Here is a 26,569-nt window from a genome sequence, read left to right on the forward strand (position 1 = left end):
TGGCACTTCCACCACCAGCTGGCCACCCACAGATCTCTCATTTGGAGGCTCCAGGGGCTCCCTAAACCATCCATAGGGGACTGGAGGAGCCGTGGATTTTCCATGGAATAAAATGCCTCTGCCAAAACCAATCAAATACCCTTCAAATCACCAAGCATCCCTTGAGAACAGCACAAAAAACAGGGCTGGAAAGTTTGTTTCTCTTGTTCAGCTGCCAGGGACACTCAGGATCTATTTGAAATGCAGGACAAAAAGTTTTGCCATGCAAAAGAAGAGTGAAATAACAAGGGTGGAGAAGGCGCTCCGAGGAAAGAGCCTGAACAAAGGCTCCCTTATTGCATTCCAGTGGACAGATGTGTGAAAAATTAATCCCTGTGCCCCTGAAGAAAGCTTTTATCCCAGTTCTGAGATAAAAGCATCCCTGAGACACGGCACTCCAAACAGCTCAAGTGTGAGTGCTGCTCTCTCCGTGCGGGAGCGCCGCCGGCCCCGCGAGCCCGAGATGGAAACTGGGATTGATTACCAAGCTTGGCCAAACCCTCCCCACTGACACACTCACAGGATGGCTCCAGCACTGGAGGAGCCCCCCAGCAATCCAGCCCACTGAAAGCAATCGATGCCCTGCTAAAATGCTCTTTGCCAGGCACCACATCCACGGGCTGGCTCAGCTGGGAGCAGCTTCCCTGTCACTGCTGCTGAGCCACTAATGCTGTGTGACCTCCACCACTGTGCCACCTCAGTGTGGCACCTCTGTGCCTCCCTGACCCCCTCAGCAGAGATGGGCAGCTGACACCACCCTGCTCTGCCTGACAGGGATGCCAGCAAGGAGAATTTGTAGCCAGCAGAGTGACAGAACAGCCCCAGTGCCCCTCTTTTCCCTCAGCAATGCCTGGGAAGTGCAGGCATCTCCAGGAGACAGCAATGGCACTGGGGATGCTGCTGTGGGGACACCCCCAGGAGCACAGAGGGCTGTGGGGTGCCAGCAGCCCCTCTGCTCCCTGCCCCAGCAGCCTCCCAGCTCATTTTAACAAGCAGCTCGGAGCCAACTGGGTGCCAGCAATGGGTGCCCGGACAAGAGCGCCTCGAAGCCAAGGGGAGCACTGATGGCAGCACCCCTGGGTCCCACCCTGGACAATCAGGAGCATGGCCAGCACCAGCCCCACTCCCTCTGAGCCTTCTGGAGTCACCCAGAAAATCAAAAGGGTGGAGGGAGAGCTCAGTTCATTCCCAGTGTTTGTTTAAAGCGCTGATTCCTGCTCAAATGACCCCTGTGCTTTGTGTGCCCGCTGCTCCCAGCTGCCCAGAGGAAACAAAGCCCAGAGCCAGTGCAAAGCCAGCAGTGCCCACTTTAAGCACTGCAATTAGAAGGTATTTTACAATAAACGTTTTGCTCTGGGCTCACACACTGTCCAGGAAAGCCCTGAGGATTCACAGCAATTTCATGCTCTCTCATTGCTCAGAATGAGCCAAAACCAGCGTTCCAAGTGCAATTTTTCACAGATAAATTTTCCTGCTTCCTGCATCAATAGTTTCACTTTAAACAGTGAAACAGTGAGGGAAGATGGACAGATCTGGGTTAAATTCTTTGCCCTGAGCTCCCAGACTCAGCCCATGGCTGTTGTCTCTCCAAGGCACAGGTGGGTTTGGGAGAAAGGGGATCCCAGGATGCACAGCCCTGCAGCAGCACTTCGGGCTGGAGCACACAGCCCCACTGCCCTGCTCTGGGCACTGCAGTGGGAGCCCAGGATTTAGCAGATTTCCACGGGCTTTGTGAACAAATCTGGCAAGCACAATGCTGCCTGAGAGGGCCAGTCTTCACACGGGCTTTAGGGGCTCACAGATCTCTGCCCTGCTCCATCTCCACTCCTTCTTCAATCACTGAGTTCTCCTGCCCTCCAGCCTGGGCTTGGCTACAAGGCAACCACAAGGGAAAAACCCAAGAACCACCTGCACCCCTTCCTGCTGCCAGGACCCTCTTCCTGCAGCTCTGGCTCTAAGGGAAATCACTGACCCCTTCAGGCCTCTGATCAGCCTTTGCAGACCCCATCCTTAAAGCACATACAACCCTATCCTTGACAACCACTCAGACAACAGCAATCAACCCAAAAAAGGGCACAAAGATCACAAAATTAATCTTTACATCAAGAAATATCATGCAAAGAATTTCTTCTTAATGGCCAAAGCACTCGGGCACCTGAGCTTGCATGCTCAGACTTCAGCAATGAGCACAGGGATTTAAAACAAGAAAATGGAAGCTGTGATGCCCAAATCACCACCTGGCTTCAGAAAATAGCCAAAATCATGGAACAGGCACAGAGAATTAAATAAAAGCCACCATGAAACTGCACCTAAGCAGCAAGCCCGTTGCTCTGTGCTCACGGGGAGTTTGGAGTGCTCACACGTAAGCAGTAGACTGGTCTGTGCAGGGTCTTTTGGGGGTCCCTGTGCTGAGGGCATCGAGCTCAGAGGCTCCTTCACCCCCCAACACTTCACTCCTTACACCCTGGTGCTCCCCAGTGGCTGACCTGAACCCCAGCCCTGCAGGAGGGTCACTTGATCTCCCAGGAGAGAAGTGCAAAGGCTGGAACATGAATTCATGTGCAGGCTGAGTGGGGAAGGGAGCTGGGGGGCTGATCCCCCCTTTACTCACAGAGTTCTCAGGGGCTGATCCCCCCTTTTCAATCAGAGCTCCCAGGGGCTGATCCCCCCTTTTCAAGCAGAGTTCTCAGGGGCTGATCCCCCCTTTTCAATCAGAGCTCCCAGGGGCTGATCCCCCCTTTTCAATCAGAGCTCCCAGGGGCTGATCCCCCCTTTACTCACAGAGTTCTCAGGGGCTGATCCCCCCTTTTCAAGCAGAGTTCCCAGGGGCTGATCCCCCCTTTTCAAGCAGAGTTCCCAGGGGCTGATCCCCCCTTTTCACACAGAGTTCCCAGCAGCTTTGATCAGCCTGAAAAGCTGCACCAGGCTCACAGCTGTCATTTCAGATGGGTTCTCGCTTGCATTATTCTTTCCATTAGGCTGTGTTATCCTCTTTGGAGGATCTTTAGGCTTCATTTCAAAAGTATCAGAGACTCAAAACCATGAAGCAGAAGAGCCTGGTAGTTTTTTTTTTTTGAAGGCAGGCAGGCGTGGGTCCAATTTACCGGGCAAAAATGTCGTCTTTAATGGTGAACACACACAAGGGAAAGCTCCATCCCAAAACAATCCCTTTATGTTTAAAACCTTCATCTTCCAGGCTCTCTGTCTCACACTCCCCCTCCCTTTCTATAAGGAAACACAAATGAGAAAGAAAAAAAACCTGCTACTACTCCAAGGTTGAGATGAAGAACTCAGTGCTGAATATTTAGAGAAGAACATACACCCAGAGAAATCAAATGTTCCCTAGAACTGATCAAAGATCGGGGTTCTACCACATCATTCACAACTCATTACCACTGTTTAGTAGCAATTAACTCCTTGGGATTTGATTGCAGACTCTGTGAAGCTTTCTCAAAGTTTGCAGAGTCTATGAAGCTTTCTCCATCCACAGCACAGCTGAGGAACAGGACCCAGTACAGCAGAGCAGAGCTCCAGGGAAACGGGACAGTACTTTCCTAAGGGTCTGATCAATTCTATTAACACTTTCAATATCTCCAAGCCTGCTCCAGCTCCTGTACTGAAACAGACCCTGAAGTGCTTCCCTTTGTCTTTTTCCATTGTGTTACATCAACCTTGTTAAAATCTCTTCCAGCAAATCAGGGAATTTCATCCAGAACACACATCCATGTGCTTCATGGACCCTTATCCCAGAGCCCCTGCATCATCCAGGGCACAGCCTGGACCAGGTCTGTCCCATGTCTGATAGCCTCCATGTCTGTTTGCAGATGGATCTTATGCTGAGCAAATACTCCCATTTTGGAATTGCAACAAAACAATAAATCCCAAATATAGTTCATTCAGAATTTAGCACTTCCACTTTATGTACAGTAAATGCCCCATTTTTCAGCTGTTGGGACTCTCAGGCTGTGATCCTTTTAGGATGAGAATGGTGCATTTCTGCCCAGTAATTACTTCATGCATCAGTGAGACAAAGCCTTGTTTGTCCCCAAATTATCATTCTGTGGCATTTCAAGTGCAATAACCCTTTTGCAGTTATTTCACTACACTGAAAACTGGGAAACTTCTCAAAGGCAAACAGTTTGTTTTTAAAAAAGCTACTTATTCAAAAAACCACAAACCAAGAAGCAAAAGCTGGTAGCTGATTTAGGTTATCAACATCCAATATCCAACCCAACACTGCCCTCTGGCATTTTGAAGCCATTCCTCCTTGTCCTGTCCCTCCAGGCCCTTGTTGATAGTCTCTCTCCATCTTTCCTGTAGGCTGCCCCGAAGCCTTCTCTACTCCAGGATGAGTAATTCCAATCCTCCCAGCCCTTCCCTGCAGGAGACGTGCTCCATCCCTTTCATATCTTGGTGGCCTCCTTCGGACTCACTACAACTCATTTTAAAGGCCAAAGCCAAACATTCATCACAGATTTTTAATCAACAAGTGAAGTACAAAGGAAAGGATGGCTGCAGGGGCAGGAACACCCAGGGGCTCACTGGTGCCAATTCAGCAGCTCTGAATTTCTGCATTTCAGTCACCTGCTGCTGGATGAACAAGGGCAGGTGAGATGGAGGCACATTAAGGCACCTATTTGGAGTTCAGCAACGTGGCACTGATTTGCTTCAAGGCTCATTTCCGCTGCTCTGATGGTAAAGAAAATGAGCTGTTTGGTTAAGCTGCTTGTCTCAATTTTTATGAATGATCTAAACTATCTGGGTAAGTATTATTTAAAGACAGGTCCTTGATGATGAACAAAGGCATAAAAGGAACTCATGTCTGGAGGCTGAAGCTGAAAAAATTCAACGCAAAGAGGCAACTTCATAAAAGAGAAGGCAGTAAATCACAGGACAAGGTTACCAGAGGGTGGGGAACTCTTCACCACTCCTGTGCAGCTCACCCAGCACTGGCAGACAGGGACCTTCCCAGTGCCTCACTGGAGAACTGCCACAGGGCATTCCATAGTCCATACTATGAGAGAGGTCACAGGAGAGGATTGGGATGCTGAGCCCAGAGATCTTCAAGGCATTGCTGCAGCAGCAACCATCACAGCTCCTGGGCAAGCAGGACGTGGAAGCTCCTCAATGGCCAGCTGGAAACCTACTGCTAAAACATTCACATTTGAACGTTTCTGTGCTATAAGGGGACACATCTTGTCCAATTCTTTGCAACCCCAGTCCCAGTTTTGAACAGCTTTAGTTAAAAATGGTTTCTGCTGAGGCACAAGGCAGGGGAGCCATCGTGCTCGGACACGGAGAATTCCTTAGGGCAGGATGGGCATTACCAGAGCACACTCCTCCTTCTGCAGGGTTATCCTTGTTTTCCTCCACACACCAGTGTTTGTGTTACGCCTCTTTACTCCTGTGAATAATTGCTCTCATTAACCCTCCTGGTCACTGCAGCTGTGGCCTGTTCTCAGCTGAATCCATCGCTCTGGAGCTGCAGCACCGCCCCAAAACACACAGACCTCGACAGACACCAGCAGCTTTGGTTCTTATGCCTTTTCTCTCCTCTCTGCCCCTTCAGGATCACTCATTTTCAGGGCAATGAACCTCAAGTTTTAAAGCCTCTAACACCAGGCACAGATCAGTGAGCAGCCGAGAACAGGACAATCAGTGTTCAACAGTCAAGATGTTCTTATTTCTCAGTTATTCAAGTTATAAGTGGAGAAAAGTCTAATGAAGGACCTGGGCAGTTTTGGGCCTCAGCCAGACATGATATACAGCCAAACCTCCAGAGCAGCCTCGCTCACATTGAGAGGATGGGGCAGGAAGAGGGGACAGGCTCCACTGTCACCAGCCACGCTCTGCTGCCACTGACAGTGCTGGGAGCCATCAACACAGACCAACAGCTCCTCTCTGGAAAATCCCACCCTAAATCTAACAATAAGGTTACTTTAAGGGGTAGGGGGAAATAGAAGATGAAAAAGGCCTTTTACACAATTCTCTGCAACATCAAAATCCACAGCTTTTCTCAGAAAAAACCTGCCTTAAAGGCAAAGGTGCTTCAGCTCTGCTCAGACTCAGAGAACAGCTCTAGAGACCATTTCTTCCTGCAAGAAAACACAATAATCTAAGCAGAACTTGAAGGAGAACCTTCTGTCTGGAGATTTATGGGCTCTGCTATATTAATTTCTCAGTTTGCTGTCTGCAGCTCCAGCTGCTCCTCCCTCCAGGGATGCGCCTGCAATGGGAACGGCCCCTCCTCAGCAGAACACCCAAAAGCTTAATTTTAAACCAGGTCCAGTGTAAAGGCTTTGTTTTCAGGGCCAGAGGCTGAAACAGAGAGGTGGGAAGAGGTAACTCAGGTGGTTCCAAGAGATTCCAAATGCACTCTGTAAACCAGTGACGCCATGCAGATGCAGTGATGTGTTTAAACAAGGCATGCAGTGCAGGGGAGAGCAGAGCAGATTTAAGCAGTTAAAGAAGGGTTAGACAAAGGAGTGAGAAAAATCTCCAGCTCTGTTCCATGTCTCTTGCTGGTACAAGGCTTAACTAACTGAACAATTTAAAATAGGTTTTACATTTCCTCCTCCTGTTTTGCAGCTGCAACCAGGTCCTCCTCTTCTGAGCGTTACGTTTGATCACTCCAGTATCACGAGCACACAAACTCTGCTCCCATTAGTAAATGTTCTACAAGCCTCACACTTGTGTAACAGTGCTTGAAGAGTGCTCTACAGAGCTGACCCCTATTAATACACACTTCCTCACTCCCTGTGGGTACAGAAGCCATGGGCAGGCAGCACTTTAAAATCCCTTTACCTCACCAGAGTAGGAAGCTGGGTGCTCCAGCACAGGGCAATGTGTCTTGGGGACATGAAGTACCACATGCCCCAGGCTGGGTGTTTTACACCACTGCACGTGGGACAGAGGGAATGGCTGGCTGTTTGGAATGCTGCAGCCACACCCTTTTCCATCTCCACTGCACTCTCCTTTGAGGTGATTAACCAAGGGGGAACCTGTGCAGCAGAACCTGCGTCGGGGTGTCCTAAACCCCAGACACAGGAACCTCCTTCCCTCTCCTCCTCCTCCTCTCAAGACACCATGACAAAGAAGCCTTAAGCACAACATAATAATTCCTCTTATCTTTGGCACCAGTTCCTTCTCCTCACCTGGAAAATTCCTATTTTCTAGTTCTTACCTCCTAGGGGAGCACCACACATAACTGTACACAGGTACTGTGTACCTCCCTGCCCACACTGATGGCTGAACACTGTGGGACTGGCATCGGGAAAGAAACTGAATTAAGCTCAACAGAAAGTTGGTTTAAATGCTCTCACAGTAACAAACCCCATCAGTTTGAGACTTTGAACCATCCTGTGTTGCATTTCCACTGCCCCAGGCACTGCAGGAGCGTGACCCAAGGCTGAGCCCACGGCCTTTGCAGCACCAGTATTAATAAGCAAATATATTTCCCTGAGCTCTGCAAAGTTTGTGAAAATATTTGTTTTCCTCACCTCTCACCATATACAAAGGTTTTAATAAGCTTTAACAAACATACAAGCAAACAAACCCTTAATTAAAATAAATAATTTAAATTTCTAACCTGAAGGCCTCTATGAAACTTCGACAATCCCCAAACACTCAGGTGATGATGGGAGAAAATATAACTGGGATAAAGGACAGTGCAGAACATCCCACCACAGTGTGGAGGACCAGGGGGGATGCTGCAATTTCCTCTCCCCCCAGTTAGGAATGCATTTTGTCTTTTTTTTGGTATAATTTTTGCTGTAAACACACCTTGCATGTAACTGTTCCTCTGCAGCTTCTTCAAACAGTGGGTCACACGTTTTGAGTGATGATTTTATTCTTTTATTCAACTGTCATTGGTACTGGTTATTTGGGGTGTCCAAACCAAATTATTAAAATTGCAAGCTAAGAGAGCAGCAACACAGCAAATCCGTTGTAAACAATTTATTATCATTTTCTACCTCAGTTACTTACAGGAAAAAAGTCATAAAAAAGAAAAAAAAAGAAAAAAAAGAAAAAAAAAGAAAAGCACAGATGGACTATTTACAAAAAATGAGAAAATTCACAATAGCCGAAATGTTTGCAAATCATGCACACTAAGACAAGTTCACAAAAGCAAAGCAATTCATAGCAAAAAAACCCCAAACAAAATAATAAGAAGCCATACAGATTAAAAAAAGCTATTGCCTGCAGAAAAGTCAAAAGAAAACTACCCAAGTATTACATCAAGCATCTTTAATGAAATGAACAGCACAGCCATGGATTGTAGAGCCTTTGACACTGACATTTTAAACAAGTGGATTAACAAACATTAAAATGCATTACAGTTCTACTGTAAGCATGCACCATACTTCTCACAAACTTATCAAGTGGGCAGCAACACTTCAGGAAGAGCAGAATTTAAAGAGAATGGTGTTTTCTACCCAAAACTCCAGAATCTGGTCATGTTAAATAGAGCCAATGGATGGAGGCGTGCAGCTCTCCTGCCATGTGGGCGGGGATGAAGAGGCGCAGGTGATGCAGCTGAAGCAGGGAAAGCTTGGCCACAATTTAGGAAATTTGCCCATGATTTGCAAGCAAAGTTTGGAAGGAGAAGCAGCTGCAGGGAGTGTGCAGGACCATCGCTGGTCAGAGTTAGATCAAAGGATCAGAGAAACCCAGAATGGTTTGGGTTGGAAGGGACCTTAAAGCTCACCCAGTGCCAGCCCTGCCAGGGGCAGGGACACCTCCCACTGTCCCAGGCTGCTCCAAGCCCCTGCTCTGGGAGCAGGAATTGCTGTGGGGGCAGCAGCCCTGAGCCCCTCTCTGGGTGGCATCTCAGCATGGCCCTCGTGTGATGTGGCAGCTCCCAGAGAGCCCCAGGCCAGTGGGGCAGGTGTGGGGCTGTGACACACGGCGTGACACAGCTGGGTACCACAGCCCTGCAGGGACAGGGGACGGCCCTCGGGGTGGGGTTTGTGCCACTGCTGGATGTCCCCACGTTAAAGAGCGCCAGTCACTCTCTTTGGGGCTGTCTGTGAGACCAAATCAACCCAATCATCCTTCTCGCTGCATTGATAAAGTGATTTCTAAGAAGTTTGTGAGAAGTCATGCCTTCGGAACGCCCCTGACCCCATCCTTGCGAGTTACATTCCAAGTGGGCATTAAAAACTCATAACAAAGCAGAGGAAAAAAAAATTAAAAAAAAAAAAATGCAAACTCAAAGCAGTGAGGATATGGAGCCTTTAAAAAAATAAAAATAAAATAAAAAGTCCAGTCAATCAAACCAGCCAGTAAGAGCAGCAATTTTTCAGTGGACATTGATATTAAACATGGACCACCCAGGCTTTCTCTGTCTCTCTCTCATTAGCACTGTAGTAAACCCCGATTAATTTGTTATGCATCTTTAAGAACTAGTTGATAAAAATTATGTCTTGTGAAATCGGCAAATAGTCTGCAAAGTGAAATAAGAACAGAAATTAATAGATTAAACTGAAAAGATAAGTCCCAGAAAAAAAAAAAAAAAGAAGATACACAGAAAGGGAATGATTGCAATTAAAATAAAAAATAAAAGAGGCAATGTACTGCATGAGGAAGGGCTGGGAGGAATAATGGGATAGGAGGAGATAGAGCAGTTGCCAAAGGGTTGTGTGCCTTGCCCCTGGAGCCAGGGGCTGTCCCATGCCATGGGAGAGGACATGGGACAGCCCCTGAGGGACAGGGACAAGGGAATGGGAATGCAAATAGGTGGGTAGTGGCAGAACTCCTGGGAGCAGCCCAGAGTGTGACTGAACATTTTTCTGTGTATTTGTACTGAGGCTGCACCACCAGGCAGGAGGCAGGGCAAGCTCTCGGACCCAGCACGCTCCTGCACAAACAGCCAAGATCTTCTCCCTCCAAATCACAACACCGAGCTTTTGAACCTGACACCTTCCTCCTGCCCTGCTCCTGAAAGGCTCCGTGGCACCAAGCTGTGCCCTGTGGCACTGGGCCCTCTGCCCCAAACACCGCAGCAGCAGGGACAGCCCCTCCTGTCCCATCCCCAGCAGCGGGGAGAGCCCATCCTGCTGCTGCACCATTCCCCAGCCCACACCTCCGGCCAGGACACTCCAACGGGCTGTGATTGTGGAGACCTGAGCCCAAAGCACCTGAGAAACTCCCAACAACTCTGGAAAGCTTCTGCTTGCTGCTAAGGAGTAAGTGATCCGAGTGGGAGGGCAGCAGGGGAACTGAGCAAGGTGAGACAGGGCCCTGAGCATCTCCTGCAGTGACCCACAGCTTCCTGGTGGGGACAACACACCTGGATTTATTTTCCATATTCAATCTCTGCAGGAGACTGAAAATAACCAGGCGGTAACTGGAACTCCTGCTTTGGTAAAAACAGGCCCTGAATAAAAATACATCTAAGGAAGGGTCGAGTCAAAGGGTGCCTTTGCTGTCAGTGAGCAAACACAGCTGCTTTAGACATGTTTATAATTAATCTCTTCTAACCTCTGCAGATTTCTGACATTAAACCTATCAAAGGAGTCTCTCCTTCAATGCCTTCGTATGAATCAGCTGGTACATAGAACTGTGAGGAGTCAGAGCCTGAGACAACACACAAACACCTGCTGAAGCCTCCTCCTCATCTCCAGCTCCTGGCTGCAATCCTGCCAGACCAGACTGCCCCGCTGGTTCCAGAGGAACCAGAGGTGGTGTCACCTGCATCTGGGGACAGCTGCCTTGTCCCCCACCAGCCCCGTGCCACCCCAGCAGCTCTGCTGTCTGCCTGACACCCCAGTTGTTTCAGACCTGGCCTGGTCCAGGTGGGAAGATGTACCACAGGTGGGAAGAGGTGGCTCAGCTTCCAGAAGAGCCCTGGCATTTGTGAATTCGAGTGAACAAACCCTCACAGGGCTGTTCCCCTTGGTGTTATCAGTCCTGCAAGAAACAGCCACACAATAACCCCATCCCAAGGATATCTGCTCACTCTACAGATGACAACAATCTGCATTTTTCCACAGCAGGGTCTCATCCTGATGACCTAGGGCTGCACACACGGCTCCACGTTTGCCCCAGCGTGCTGCAGGTGTAGCCAAGCACTGTCCACACCCTCAGCCACCCTAGAGAACCTTCCTGTGAGGTGCTGGTTTCCCTCCTGCCCCTCCAAACAGCAAAGCCACTGCTTCACTTGTCCCAGCTGCCTGGGAGAGCCCTGGGGTGAGAGGAAACCCTGAGCCCTGTGTGGTGCCATCCCACGGTGGGATGTGCTGGGAAGGGCACATCTGGATGGGCTTTGTGGGATGCCCCATCCCTGGAGTGCTCAAGGCCAGGCTGGGCAGGGCTCTCAGCAGCCTGACCCTGTGGAAGGTGCCCCTGCTCACTGCAGGGGTTGGACCTTTGGGGGTCCCCTCCAGCCCAAACCATCCTGTCCTGTGCTTCCATCGCCTGACTTCCCCCGAGCCGAGGGCAGGGGGATCCCACCCGAGCCCAGGGCCGGCCCCACACACCTGCAGCTCCTGGGAGGGACCCCCAGGGCCAGCCCAGACACAGCAGGGTGGGCTGTGCACTCAGCAGTGCAGGTTCACTTACCCCAGGCCAGCACGGGGAGCCGTGTGCGGGTCCCTGTGTGCAGCTCTACAAAGGAAAAACCCAGCAAAGGGAGGGGGACAGCTCTCCAGTGATCTCTCTTGCTTTCATGGTTTTAATTTAAGAAGTTTGTTTTCAAATAACCAGTACCAATTTATACATCAGGAAAAAAAAATGTGTTGAAAATATGTCGCTATAAAAGTCTATTTTAAAATGCTAAAAAAAAAATAAATAAAATTGCTGTTGTGTGAGATGCTCCCTGCAGACTTGCCTGTCTCAGCTTGCAGCTACAGACTTAAAAAAAAAGGAAGAAAACCCAAAAAAACAAAAAAAAAAAAAAAGAAGGAAAGAGGGGAAATAAAGCATATCTGCAAATGAAATGTACATACCTGGGAACTGATAACTGTAACTTGGGGCAAATCCAGGATATCCTCGGCCATATGTTGCAACAAAATTCGGGTAACCTTGATCACAGACATGTAAAAAAAACAAAAAAAAAAAGAGAGAGAGAAGTTTAAGGATTAATGAAGGTGTTTTTTGAAGGTTTTCTTTTTGTTTGCTTGTTTGTTTTTTAACACAATGCACAACGACAGGGAGGATGGGTGAGACCTAATTTTACGGAGGGTATTAAAAAATCAGATTTATTCCGCTCATGCCAAACTGCAGAGAGGTTTCATCATTATCCTGAATAGAAACATCTCGAGCTGGCGGCGCTGGCCCAGCTCCGAGCAGGAGCCCTGTCACTCTGGTAATTAACATGCACTTTGGTGTCTGGAGCCCAAGGACTGTGCATACTTGTTAGCTGGAAGAGTAAATGCCAAATGCTAAGGCTAAACACATAACACGGGTTTGCTCTGACATTTGGAGAGCTTACAATGAATGTACTTTGCTTCAGAGCTATTGACAGTTGGAGATTAAGGTAGTAGTAATTCTTTATCCCGGGAGTGTGAAGGACAACAGTTAACACATCAAAGAGTTGGAGGCAGCAGAAACGAGCCAGGGAGTCAAAGAGCTTTTAATTTTTCAGGAAAGTAAAAGGAAGCTGCCCGAGGTGCTTCTGAAGGCCCCTTCTGAGGCAGCCGACCTCGGGCAGCTTTGGGAGGTTTATTAGGGGAAAAGCTCACTTGCGAGCATTTCGTGAATAAAAACAGTGAAGGCACAAAGAGGCAACTCTGCTGGTTTCACTCTCTGCCTGTGAAGGAATGTGCTGGGTGTCCCACTGATCCCTGGCCATGAGTGGGCTGGCAGCAGCCCTCGGGTCACACACTGTGCCACCCCCTGTTTTAACTTCCCCACAGCCATTCCCTCTGTCCCACAGGGGCTCTTTGCTCTGACCCAGATGGCCAATGTCCCAAGGTGCCCTGTACACTCAGGGGGTTTCCTAAAATTCTAACCTCACATTGATCCTCAACACTTCCTCACTCAGTTTTCTTAAAAACAGGCACTGTGCCGCACAATTCCAATGCACTGAACACTAGAGAATGAGCCTCAGCATCAGCCCAGGCCTCTCCAAACCAAGAGCCCATCAGGAAAAGTTCTCTCCTGCTGTCTGAAGTCAGTGGGAATCTTGGCAGCAGCTGGGCTGGAGCCCAGAACAGGCTCAGCAGCCGAGTGGCTCTTGTGGGGGGCTCCTCCCCTGCTTGGATTCATCCTGTAACACACTCATCCATCACTCAGCTGCTCTCCTGCTGCAGCAAGCCCCTCCATTTCCGATCACATTTATACATACGTGCAGCGTACTATAAATCATAACCTAGAAGTGGAAGATAAAAATGCCTGGATGAATTCTGATGTGGGATTAGGCAGTGCCAGGGAAGGCAGCCCCGCGACACCCAGGGTATGTACACGCTGCTGAGCCCTCCTTGCACAGCTCAACAGCTGGATTCCCTCTGAAATTAATCACCTCTGTCATTAAGTCAGATCTTTCAGAGTTAAGCTTTACAAACCTTTTTTCCCTTCTTTTTTTTCTTAAGCAACACTATTGATAAATGGATTGTTTGCTAAGTAAGTAGCGCCATTAACACCCCTGAAAAATCGCTCTGCAGCGTCCACTGCAGCCCCTCTCTCCTTGCCAACAGGAGGAACTCAGTTTGCTCTGTCTCAGACAGCTGTGAAGCAGATCTGCCAGCTCACAACTGCCAGGGCACAGTGCTGGGCAGCACCTGAGCTCTGCAGGTGTGGTACCTGTGGCCCCAGCCAGGTCAGCACGGTGGGGGATGGCAGCTGCCCACGGTGCTCTGGATGCCACCTCTGCTGCTGCCTGCCCTGGCACGGTCCAGGCTCTGACCCCAGGGCAGCCCTGCTGTCCCTGGCCAGACCTGGCTGTGCCTGACAGCCCCAGCAGCAGCCAAGCTGCCCGGGGGCTCTGCTGGCACCGCCAGCACTCAGCGCTCTCAAAGTCAGGCAGATGAAATCATAAATTTATAATACAACATTACTTCAATTTTCCTCTTCATTTACTGCTGCAGTGCCCAGCTCTGCTCTAACGACTCGAAGCCTGATCCTCGTGGGGACATTGCCTGGCTGAATATCAATGGTGTTTAACACCACGCCTACATGGATGCTTCATCAGGCCAAATGATGGCCCTGCTGACCTACCCAACATTCCCATTAGGTGCCATCCTCATCCTGCACTGGGCACCAAGAAGCTGATTTGCCTTGGTAGTCCTGGGGAGTGACCAATTCCTGGTAAGTGAACCAAAAATCCAAGTTTTGACTGCATTGCCTCCTTCAAAGCAAGACTGTCCTGTGCACAGAAGCAGAACTCAAACCAGCAGCCAAACCACTTTCACACCACTGCTTCTACCCACCTCCTGTCCAGGCTGTGGAAATGTCTTTTCATTTTAAAATTTGCTAATGGGGTGGACAAAAGCTCATGGTCAATATGTGAGAATGCTGAGCACACAGGAGCCAGGGGACCCGTGCAAAATTAGTTCAAATGCTCCAGAAAATGCAAGGAAGCTGTTGTCTCCAGCTGCTACTCCATTGAACAGTGTCTGGTGGAAAAAGGAATGACTTTCTTTGAAGGGCACAAGCTTCTCTAATGCATGAGCTCAGCCCACCTAGACTGAGCGTGAGCAGGAACACAGAGCCCTGCCAGGGACCTTCCCAAACCCGTGTTCCCACCTCACATCACTCCAGCACTACAGGGTGAGCCTGGGGGCCGAGCGCTCCCAGCTCTGGAGGGGTTTGCAAGCTAAAAGGAGCCCAATTCTAACATTAAACACCAGGATGATGCCCACCAGCAGGAGAAATGAGTGCTGCCAGCCCCAGCTCAAGGCAGGCAGCACGGGGTCACCTCCAGGGCTGTGTGTCACCATTGTGGTGACTGCAGTGTCCCAGACACAGAGAGCAGCTTCAGATGAGAGGGGACACAAAAACCATCTCCTCTTAATGTTGCTCCTCTGCTGCTCTCTTCTTTACAAGTTTCCAGGCACAGACCTGAACAGAGCACAAAAAGCTCTGGGGCAGTGCTGTGACACCCACACCCTTGGGTGACAGAGCACACCAGGGCCAGGTGCCAGTGTGAGGCTCCAGGCACAGAGAGAGTTTCCTGGTCACCGAACTGCTCCTACTCAGCCAGCCAGGGGCACACAGGGCCTGTTTGTGAGCGTGCAAGGGGCTGGGGAGCAGCTCTGACTGCTGGCTGGGCTGACAGGGAGAGGAGTGGGACTGACTCTGCTCCACTCTTTGCACAGAGAGGCTGATTGGAGCCCTTGCTCTCCCTGAGAGCAGCGTGTCCCAGCCCCAGCCCCAGCCCCAGCCAGCCCAGCAGCCGTCGTGGCAGAAGGCTCAGCCTGCCCCCGCTCTCCCAGTCAAAAAATCCTTTCAGAACACTTTAATTTTGCTCCAATCAACCAAATCATCACAGAAGCGGCTGCCTGCGCACCTTTAGACCCTGGCTGCTGCAGGCTCCTTGGGGAGGCTGTGATTAATGAAAAAGACCAACTTCCTTAATAGCTTTGGAGGGAGTCGCTCCCCGCTCCTTCCTTGGGGTTGTCTCGTGCGTTCGTTCCTCTGATTCCCTCCTCTGCCCAGGAACAGCAGCTGGAGAAGGTGACCTTGAGCAAGGATTTCTGGAAACAGGTATAAAAACCCCTCCAGAGCAGCCCCAGTTGCTCTGGCTCAGTCCAGCTGGGCAAGGAACAGAATGGGGCAGACCTGACCTGGCCTCGTGAGTCCCCACAGAACAATCAGCAGCAGCAGTGATGGAACTCTGTGTCTGATCATTTGATGGGTTAATTATGCCCCTCTTCCTGCAGGGACAGGCTCTGCAGCCTTTGAAACAGGGGCTTTCTGAGAGCCATCCAGCAGCTCTGCTCTCCCGTGCTGCAATCTCCTTGTTTAGCACTTAATTATTTAACACAGTGCCACGGTAGCAAGCAGGAACTTGGAAGATGAAAAACCAGCTCGAGTGGATAATGAAGCATCTGGCCTTCACCGTGGATCAATCACCAACGCTCAGCCAGTCCCCCCAGTCTGAAATGCAGGGAGAGCAGTGTGGGACTGGCTGCAGCTGCACTGGCCAGGCTGACCCCACTGCAGCAGCTCCAACAGGTGCCCCAGCTCTCCCTCTGTGCAGTTCCACTCACTGAGGGCTGCTTCCCTTAATTCTCACAGCTTGAGAGGATCCCTTTCCAGACAGTCAGCCCCAGTGGGAACAGACTCACGCTGCACCTGGGGGCTGAGTTTTCCCTTCAGGACGCTGGGGTGGACCCAGCTCCATCCCCTCTGTGCCCAGCTGCAAGGAACAGGGCTGAGGCCACACGGTGGATGGAGGATGAGGCCACGGATCTTTCTGGCTTCCCAGGGTGAGCTGCTGTCTGTCCTGCAGCCAGCAGGACAGGCCAGCACGGTGGCACACCGGCCTCCCTCACACCCCACCTCGAGCAGCCCGGCTGGGAGAGGAACAGCAGAATTCGAGTACACTGGCTCAGGCAGGCTGGGAGCACACAGGTAACGAAATCACGGGCTGACTAGAGCAAGATAAATATTTTAAGCATAAAATGTGATTTCCAAACACTATGGGGCAGGGTGGTGGTGGAGCGTGGGGACAGCAAAACAGATGATCAGCTGCAGTAACCTGATTACACATCCAGAAATGGATCACCCCAGCCACACCAACAGAAGCACTATTAATTCTGAGATAAAGCAAACATGGCAGCAAGTTCTTCCTATCAAATCAAGCAGTGCCTGGTGTCAGACACCTCAGTGTAGCAGCCTGATCCTTGCAGGAACTGGGTCCTCTGACCTGACACCCACCCCAGGGGCTCTGGGGTCCTCCAGCATCTCAGCCAGCCCCTGAATCTGCTCAGCAGAGCTCAGGGCAATCCAGATCCCAAGGCTGGGCTTTGTGCTCGGTTTCTGGGATCATCTAAACCCAGGACAGGAAAGTCAAAGCATCCTGAAGGGGGACACTGGCCTGGGAAAGGCTCACTGCTGCCTGGGGACACCTCCAGATTGCCCTCCCATTCCCACGTGCTTCATGGACACAGAAGGTGGCAACTGAGGGGAAGTTCAGGGATACAGAGGGAGCAGAAAGTTTAAAATATACAGTGTTTTACAAAAAAAAACAAAAAAAAACATTGGCAATGGATTAGCAGCATTTTGGCCGAGAACAGAGTAACTGGGGTTGTCACATTATTTAGAAAGAATTATCTAGGCAGAAACAAATGAGAACCAATTATAACTAAATAGACCTCCTGCACAAATAGGAATTTGCCATTAAGTATCATTTATCCCATTTAATTAGTATTTTCTGGACACAATACTCAGGACTAAAATACCATTCCATCTCCTTGAAACTTGTAATTATTGTTGTGACCTGTCCTGTTCCGCATCCCCCCACTTCCTCCATCCATGCCATTTAAGAACCAGCAAGATTTTCAATTATCTGTGCTGAACTGTCAAAGCTACCTTTAAAAGAAGGGGAATAATGTGTGACTCAATTCCTCTAAAAAAGGGGAGAGATCATTTTTAGTCAGAATGAACACACTGCATCTTTCATCATTCTATTTTTGCGAGTAAGAGTAAAACAGGCTATTTAAAACACCCATTTAAATGCAAATTTTTTATATTCCAGGCTGGGGGGGGGGGGGAGAGTTAATCATTTACCACAGACAGGATTATTTTCTTCACTCCACCCCTGCTAAAGTTGCAGGCTGGCACCCACACGGGTGTGGGGATTTGCACTTACCCAACATTCCCATCCCTAGCATGAACGCGTCCATGGTGTACGGCAATCCACGTGCCCTTCCTCTCGTCCCTGGTGGAAACATCACTTCTTTAGGTTGTGCTTTCTTACATTCTACCTATTGAGCAGAAACATGTACAAATGAGATGCAAATGAATTCCATGTAAATGTCAAATGCAGAACTGATCTACTTAAGGGGGGGGAGGTTTATTTTTAGCATCTGCCTCCCCGCACCTCCTCCCGCTCAAAGGTGAACTTCCAGAACAGCGTAACCAGGTTTGAAAGAGCCAACGTGTGTGTCTCTTTAACCACCCACTGCAGCCCCCAAAGATGACAGAAGTGCTGATTTAAGAAGTTCTGTGTTCCTGAAAGGGAACCCAGCACCAGTGGGAGCGGGATGAATGGAGGGAGGGCTCCAGCACGGCTCCGCTGCAATCGATAACACAGAACGACTCCCAGTGATCATTACAAAAAGCTCCTTTTAAAACAGGAATAAAGAATCAATATTTCTACCCAGCAGAAAATTTCTGTAAACCCTATTAATAAAGGATCTGCATTCTTTCACTTTCAGTTACTCCTGCTGCCTTGGGAAGTTGCTCAAGCTGCCCATGCACCATCCCATCAGCAAACTGGGACAACGTGGGCACAGGAGTGAAGCACCACAACATGGATATCCTGGGGACCTGGGTGGTGCCTCTTCATCAACAGCAAAAGCAGAAAGAAAAGGGGCCTGGCTGCTCTTCTGCCAGAATCCAGCCCTGTCCTTACAGGGAAGGGGATGGAGATGGCCAGGACATTCCAGAGCCACAGTCACCTCAAGGGGAAAGCCCTGGAGGGATGTCCCAAATGTGACAGGACCGGCAATGGGGCTTCTCCAAGAGGAAATGTGTATGGATTTATGAGTCAGGACTCAGCTCCATACCGAACTGCCCCTGAGAGTGCCTGATAAGGGTCTTTGTACACACATCTGGACCTCACTCAAACTTTCAATTCAGAGTTTCTGGGCATCTTAATAATTTCCAGATTTTTTCCACCTCCTCATACGAGGATGTGCTACACTTTCAGCAGCCCAACAAAGAAAGGTTTAATTCTAAGGCTAAAAAAATAAAAAAAGAAAAGGAAAAAAAAAGGCAGGGAAACTAAAATTCACTATTTTTGTTTAGTCTAGTTTGGAGAATTAACCTTGCACTGGGGTACTCCTGGGTCAAGCAGAGCAGTCTCAGCCACGGGAAGCCAGGAGGGCTGAGCTGGGGAGTGAAAAGCCTCTTATACCCAGCACAACAAAACAGGCTGTCAGCCCTCAGCCCAGGATGTCTCACAAACCCCTGGTTAACAGCTTTCCAGGGAAAGCAGGGCTATTTTGAGGAAAGCAGAATGTGAATATCCACAATGCACAAACCCCCACTGAGCCACCCAAAGACAAGGAGACTTTGTTGTGCCAGCCACGTGTGAGGGGCTGCAATCACCTTGGGGACAACGTGTCACTCACACCAGGCCAGCCGCAGCAGGCAGCAGCACAGGGGCTTCCAGCTTAGTTTAAAAAATGCACCGAGTTGTGGGTCTGTTGATTTACCACATTACTGATCAATGGCTGGGGCTTGGAATTAAAAGGTCTGGGACAGGCCCTGGGACAGGGTGCCCAGAGGAGCTGTGGCTGCCCCATCCCTGGAAGAGCCCAAGGCCCACAAAACCTGCAAAATCCCACCCTGAGAGGGAGGAAGAGCCACAGGTGCTGGGAGTGTCCCAGCCTGCTCTAGAATAGCCAACATTTCAGTCAGCTGCTCGAGAGGCTGACATGAGGGCTTGACTCAGGCTCAGCTCATCACCCCTCTCACCAGCACTGTACCCAGGATGTGGGTGACTCCACCACAGGGGGATCTAAGGGAAGGTAATTACTCCACCACATTTCTCTTCCAGCTACTTTTACTCTTCCTTAGAAAAACAGGTGTCTCTTTGCAAAGCAGCCTGCTCCTGTCAAGGGAACAACAGTCTGAGGACAGCTCGTTTGGGTTTATTGTCCCCCTGCAATGTTTGGAGCATCTCTGGCCTCCCACATAAATTCCAACTTCCATTTATTAAATACCTTGCTGGCATTTTCTTTTCACTGTCCCACTGCTCGTTTAATATTACATTTGACATTCTAAGCTTTATGGATGGCAACAGAAGCTGAATGGATGAGCTAAAAATAGCCTGCCAGGGAGGCTGGAGCTGGAAATAGGCTGGGGAGCAGCGGCCCTGCTGCCCTCTGCCTGCCCTGCCTTGGGGACACGGCCAGGACAGCAGCAGGAGGAGGAGGAGGGAGCTGGGGGAACAACAGCCCCAGCCCACGGAGCTGGGCATTGGCAACTGAGCCACCTGGGCTTGGGGACAGGCATGGGGACAGGGACACGGGCAGGGATGGGGATAGGGAAGGGGACAGGGACATGGGCAGGGATGGGGATAGGGAAGGGGACAGGGACATGGGCAGGGACAGGGACACGGGCAGGGACAGGGACACGGGCAGGGATGGGGATAGGGAAGGGGACAGGGACATGGGCAGGGACAGGGACACGGGCAGGGATGGGGATAGGGAAGGGGACAGGGACATGGGCAGGGACAGGGACACGGGCAGGGATGGGGATAGGGAAGGGGACAGGGACAGGGACACAGGCAGGGACAGGGACACGGGCAGGGAAGGGGACAGGGACATGGGCAGGGACAGGGACACGGGCAGGGACAGGGACATGGGCAGGGATGGGGATAGGGAAGGGGACAGGGACATGGGCAGGGATGGGGATAGGGAAGGGGACAGGGACATGGGCATGGACATGGGCAGGGACAGGGACACGGGCAGGGATGGGGACACGGGCAGGGATGGGGATGGGGATGAGGACAGGGTGTCCCAGTCCCAGCTCACCAAACCCCATGGCCTCGGGCTGTGAGATCCCGTCCCCTCCATGGCTCAGGGACACGGTGCCAGTGTGACAGGACCCCAGCAGTGCCCCTGGCAGCTGAGTGTCACACCAGGCCAGCTCCAGTGTGTCAGCCCCAGCTCCTGTCACGGCACACACAGCGCCCTGGCCCTGCAGGGGTTGTGGTGCAGCTGCACACACAGCTCAGGGCCATGACTCAGTCCCAAGACGGGCTCGTGTCTCATCCCCTGCTCGTGGGCTGCTTTCAGCATCAGGGCTGAGGGAGGGACATGAAGGGAACACTCGGAGATGGTGGCACCTGGAGGGGGCACCGAGCGGGCAGAGGAGTGGGAAGGGGACAACCCAACAACAAACACCAACACTCAAAACTGTTTCTCTTGCTCTTTCTGAGGCTCCTGGAGTGTTTTCAGCCAGTCCCATGCTCCCTGCTCCCTTCCTGGGAAGGAATCCCCCCAAGAGCTCTGTGCTATTCCTCCCCTCCCAGCAGATGCCCAGAGCCAGATGAGGCTTTCCCAGCCCACGGGGGCAGATGCAGGGATGAACACCAAACACTGACCCTGCCTGGGGCTCACCAGCACCTGCTGCTCCCCCTGCACCTCCCCAGGGCCCTCCTGAGCCTCTGGTGGGGAGCAACTGAACCTATGGAGTGTCCCTCCTGCTGCGGACAGGAAAATCCTGGAGGGGAGCTCTCCCCTCCCACCTGGCAACCCCTGAATTCACACCCCAGTGTTTGTTTCTGACTCGTCACTGGCTCTGTTGGGTGGGGGTGGCTGGGGTTTGCTCTGTTCCTTTGTTTTAAGGCAGCTTGGCAGCATTTAGGAACCATACAAAGGGAATGAGGCTCCCCCAGCCCAGAGGCACTCAGGTGGGGACAGGAGGAGAGCCCAGGGCAGGAGGGGCTGGGGGCAGTGGGACAGGCAAATCCACAGCATCCATGGGAAATGGAGCAAGAGACTTCCCACAGGAGCAGGGGCACTGCCCCAGCCCTGCCCACCACCCACCCCACACTTGGCCAAGGGACCCTCACTTTTATTTCAGACGCATATTGCAGGGAGCAACAATATGAGGAATATTATTTCAGTGCCCTGGGAAAAATTAGCAAGTCAAATATTGAATCAGGCCTCCAGCATATGCCAAGGAGATTGCTTTGATCTTATCCACACTAAAAGCTCTATTATTAAATTTAAAGTCTGTGAACACATATCAGACCGATATACAATGCATATCTGAATACACATTTGAGAAGCAAAGGATGTTTTGACAAAGGGAAAAAGAATATTTTAGCCGAAAATATCAAAGTTACTGCAGCAATTGAAATACAAATGCCCCTTTTCATCTGGCTCAGGGCAACCCACAACCTGGGACCTGCCTGCCACTGAGGAGGAACTTCAGCTGGGCTGTGTGCAGGAGGAGCTGAACTCACACCCTGCCCCAGGGCTCTGACACCAAACGCTGCTCTGGGGCAGCTGCCTGGGCACTGGGGCCACAGCAGGGGCTGCCAGCTCAGCACCCTGACCCCAGCACCCTCCCAGAGGGGTATCCCACCTCCCCTGGGCATGGCACACATCAGGGAGCGGGGCTCAGAGCCCCCTGGCACCCCCACAGCACCAGCACCAACACTCACCATTTTATTATTGATTTCGTGGAAATGAATTTCACAGACTTTTTCCACCACGTCTTCGTTTTCAAAAGTTACGAAGCCAAATCCTGTTTAATAAAGATACAAAAAGGGGAGGGGGTGAGGAAAACATTAGTTAAATTTAACAATTTCATTTTAATTAAGCATTATTTAGCCATTGGGACTTTGGAAAACTTCCATAACAACACACATGTGTGGCTACACCTGCTGCCTATGGAGCTGTTCCTGAGCTTATTGCAGCCTAATGGAGGGAAGAAGCATTGTCTGAGGGAAAATTAATACTGTTCTGTTCCAGCTCTTCCATAGGATTTAATGGAGAATTAAAACCTCCTTATGGATTTTTTGATCCATCCTGCAGAATTTAATGGATAGTTACACCCCAGTTACATGATGGCTCGGAAACTACAATAGGGCTGTATTTTCCTTTACACCTTAAAGGTTTTTAAGAGCAATCTCTACAAAACCCAATTATATTTCTATGGAACCATATTGATTTCATCTCTTGTTTAATTCCACGGGACTTCTCCATTAGAGCTGACTCATTACACGACCCAAAACCCATAAAAACCTGGGAAGACAGAAGATGATTCCTCATTTACCCCTGGCAAGGAGAAAAACCCCAGAGCCTCCCAAACACAGAGCAGCCCTGTGTGTTGTGTGTGCTCTGGCTGCCGGGTCAGCCCTGCTCCGGAGGTGGTTATTTGTCCCTTTCTTCCTGAATTACTTCCTCTAATACCTCATCAGGACATCCTGAGGCCTCCAGGAACCCATTACACTTCAGGCCTCTGATCTAATCGTTCCTCTCTTCTCAGTGCTGCTTCAAAGGGCCGAGGATTTGGGCTGCTCTGGGCTGTTTGATGCCTGCTGCCTGCCTGTGGCTGTGCACTGAAGGCATCTGGCAGCCCACCCTGCTCCTGCCTGAACAAAAAACCTCAGCCTAATGAAAAATACCCCAGTTCGTGTGCTGGAGAGGGCTCCGTGAGTTAACATCGACACTAATTATGCTAATGAGTGAAGCCCATCCCCAAACTGGAAGCTGCTGGGCTGTACACTGGTGAAGGCAGCACAGGGACAGGACAGCCCCAGCCCTGCCTCTGCCTGGGGAGGAAAGGGCATTTCCAGGTGAGCCCTGGGCAGCTCTTCTGGCACTGCACAGAGCCTGTAGCCGTGGGGAATGCTCCCATTCCACTGCAGACCCGAAGGATCCCCAGGAATGGTTCCCAGCCCTCCTCCAAGGCATCGCACAGCACACCAGGCTCACCACCCTGCTCTGCTCTGCACCTAGAGCAGGCAGCAGCTTGCATTTTTTTACATAACTCACGTCTTTCATTTGCCTTCTAAATTTCTCCATTTAAATCTACCTTAAACAGACCTGCAGTTAAACCGAGGATTTTTGTGGTTGAGTGCCCGAATCTGGCATCCCAGGAATCCCAGAGCTGGGAGCAAAGCCTGGACCAGGGATGAGATGGCCGGGCTGGGGCTACAAGTCATTAATTGTTCCAGCACCAGCAACATCTTCATCATTAGCAGCTCATTAGCGAGTGCTGCAGTTGAGGGCTCCTCTCTCAACTTGTGTTAGGTGTCGGTGCCAGGATGGGGGGCACAGGGAATTTAGGAGATTAGCCCTAATATGTGCACACCCGAGGAAGCCGCTGCACTCATTACGTGTCTGGACTGAAACAAATCTCCCACCCTCATCCCACTCCATATGGCTTAAGCACAGGTTTATCAAGAAATTATTTGTCTGATTAAATCAGATGGCCACCCAGCTTTCTGCATTTCCAGATTTTACAAGATTAAACAACAATCTGTAGGTGTTAGCAGGCACTTGTGGGTTTCTGAGAGATCTGTGGCACTTGGTCACACTGGCCTGGAGAGGAAAAGGAGAGGAAAACCAGAGGTGACCTCTACAAAGGGTTTGCACCCTGCAGGCCCAGATCACTTCAATTCCTCCCTGGGAGGGTGGAGAGGGCTGGAGCACCCTGGGACAGTGGAAGGTGCCCCTGCCACGGCAGGGGGTGGAATGAGCACCTCACGGTTCCTTCCAACCCAAACCATTCTCTGATGCTCTTCTTGCTCCACTTTGTGGGTATCAAATTCCAACTTTTAATAACTGCACCCACACAAAGATCCCCCCGCACGCACGGTCTTATTAGTTCCCATAATGAATACAAACTCATATTTAAATTACCAAAACTCTCAGAAACCTTCCTGGGCTAAATAGACAATTATTTCTTCTGAGAGGTACTAAGAGTCAACAAAAAGCTGGTTCTCAGAAAGTGCATGGAAAAGATTAACCCAAAACAAAGGCGGCTGTTGAAAACGGTGACAGAAATAGGATTCTGGTTGTCAAGGAGCACACGTTTTAAAATGAAATTATACTGCATCCTTCTGAATGAAGCTATTATTGGAAGCTAACAAGCTCTATTTAAGAGATAAGCATTTAACAGAGTCAAACGGTTGGGTTTTTTATTCAAATGAATAAAACTGAATATTCATTTGAATAATCTTTTCTGTAAAAGAAAAGACAAAGAAGAGATAGAAAAATAAAGTAAGAGGCAAACAGATGCCCCAAACGAGAGGCTCTGAGCCAAGCACCAGCACTAAAGGAAGCTGAGACATGTATCCATGACCTTCAGGTGAAAAACCCTCCTCTGGAATCTACTGGGAATGAGGAGTTATTCCACTCCATTCATCTGCTGCCAAAGGAGTCAGCCCACTCCATTCATCTGCTGGTTCATGGGCACCAACAGGCACCCAAGTGATGCCAGCCCAGACACCTGCCATCCAGTGGTGCAGGACACGTCCTCCAACACACCCTGACACCACAAAAGAGAAGAATCCAGGAAGAATTTCTTCACGGAAAGGGTTGGAAGGGGCTGCCCAGGGAGGTTTGGAGTGCCCATCCCAAGGAAGGGCTGGAGGCGGCACTCAGGGCTCTGGGGACAAGGTGGGCATCAGGCAAGGCTGGACTCAGTGATTTTGGAGGTCTTTTCCAACCCCAGTGATTCTGGGATTCTGTGGAAAAGCTCCTTTGATGCCAAGCCACCAAAGCTGCCCGGTGGGAAGGTGGCTCCACAGTCAGCTCAGCAGGTTCTGCCATGGCATTCCAGAAATAAGACAAACATTGCTCAGAGAAAGGGAATGAAACCATAAACAGATTAAAATACTGCAAAAGAACAGTCAGAAGCCATAAATACTATTAAGAAGCCAGACTGAAGATACCAAATGTCAGGACTCCCGTGCTCTGTATTTTGGGTTTTTTCACACTCTAACCAACTACATTTCACACTTTTGTCATCACTTGAGAGTTTTTATGTCAAACTTGGTAAAACATAGCTGAGATGACGACACCAGGGCTATGAAATGCATCTCCCTTCCCTGGCTGGCAGCACCACTCCCAGAGGCCAGGTCTGGCTGCACAGTGATCCGGGTCACAGCTGTGGCTGCACACACTGAGAGGACACCAAAGCAGCTCACCCAGGCAAAGGTCTCACTGCCAAACCTCTGCTGGCCTTTCAACGAGCAGAACAAGGTGATTGCATCCCAGGCCACAGAGGTTAAACCAGGCTAATGCTGGGGTTAACCCTGGAGGGCCCTGAGGCAGAGCAATGCCACAGGTACAGCACCTCCACCACCACCTGAGCCAAACCCAGATCACCAGGCAGGCACAGCCCCCAGGGGCTCCCCAGCCACCTGAAGGATGCCCTGGTGGGTGAACACACTGCAACTAAAGCCTGGTTTAGGTCCCAACCTGATGATGTGCAGCGAGTCACTCCATCCCATCTGCTGCGCTGCTTGTGCCCGAGCTGTGCCCACACTGTGGGTGAGCCTGCAGCTGGGACAGCCTCATCCTGCACCTACAGCAACCACAGAGCTCCTGAAAATATTCTGGGAACCAGGGGATCACCAGGGCTCCTTTGTCCTGCACAGCAATCCCAAAGAACAAGGCAGGGGACCGGAGCAGGGAGAGGACAAAGGAGATTCGCACAGCCCTATCACACCAACTTCCACCTGCAGGCACAGATCACTTCAACTCCTCCCTGGGAGGGTGGGAAGGGCCTGGAGCAACTTGGGACAGTGGAAAGTGTCCCTACAAGGGCAGGAGACAGGAGCAGGGAGAGGACAAAGGAGATTTGCACAGGCCTCTCACACCAGCAGGGCTCTGCCCAAACCTGGCTCCTGCTGCTCAGCAAGAATCACCCCACAGGCATTTGTGGGTCAGCC

At 50.5% G+C, this 26,569-nt stretch overlaps 1 protein-coding gene across 12 annotated transcripts in view; it reads right to left on the bottom strand.

Annotated features, from left to right (window-relative positions):
• MSI2 (musashi RNA binding protein 2) overlaps nucleotides 1-26,569 on the bottom strand; it is a 210,276-nt gene that overhangs the window by 26,967 nt on the left and 156,740 nt on the right. For 11 of the 12 annotated variants that reach the window (XR_008508769.1, XM_054517060.1, XM_036395407.1 and 8 more), the window contains 3 exons: nucleotides 22,328-22,410; nucleotides 17,795-17,909; nucleotides 11,988-12,062 (listed from right to left, as the gene is read on the bottom strand). Coding sequence is in view for 11 of the 12 variants with exons in the window: in XM_054517060.1 (XP_054373035.1) it covers nucleotides 11,988-12,062; nucleotides 17,795-17,909; nucleotides 22,328-22,410 (273 nt within the window). In the remaining variant the exon portion in view is untranslated. Of the gene's footprint in view, nucleotides 1-7,870; nucleotides 9,485-11,987; nucleotides 12,063-17,794; nucleotides 17,910-22,327; nucleotides 22,411-26,569 lie in introns of those variants that run through there. The other variant, XM_036395408.1, reaches the window with a different exon arrangement.

The sequence above is a fragment of the Molothrus ater genome, chromosome 21 (genome assembly GCF_012460135.2).
Source record: "Molothrus ater isolate BHLD 08-10-18 breed brown headed cowbird chromosome 21, BPBGC_Mater_1.1, whole genome shotgun sequence".
NCBI lineage: Eukaryota > Metazoa > Chordata > Aves > Passeriformes > Icteridae > Molothrus > Molothrus ater.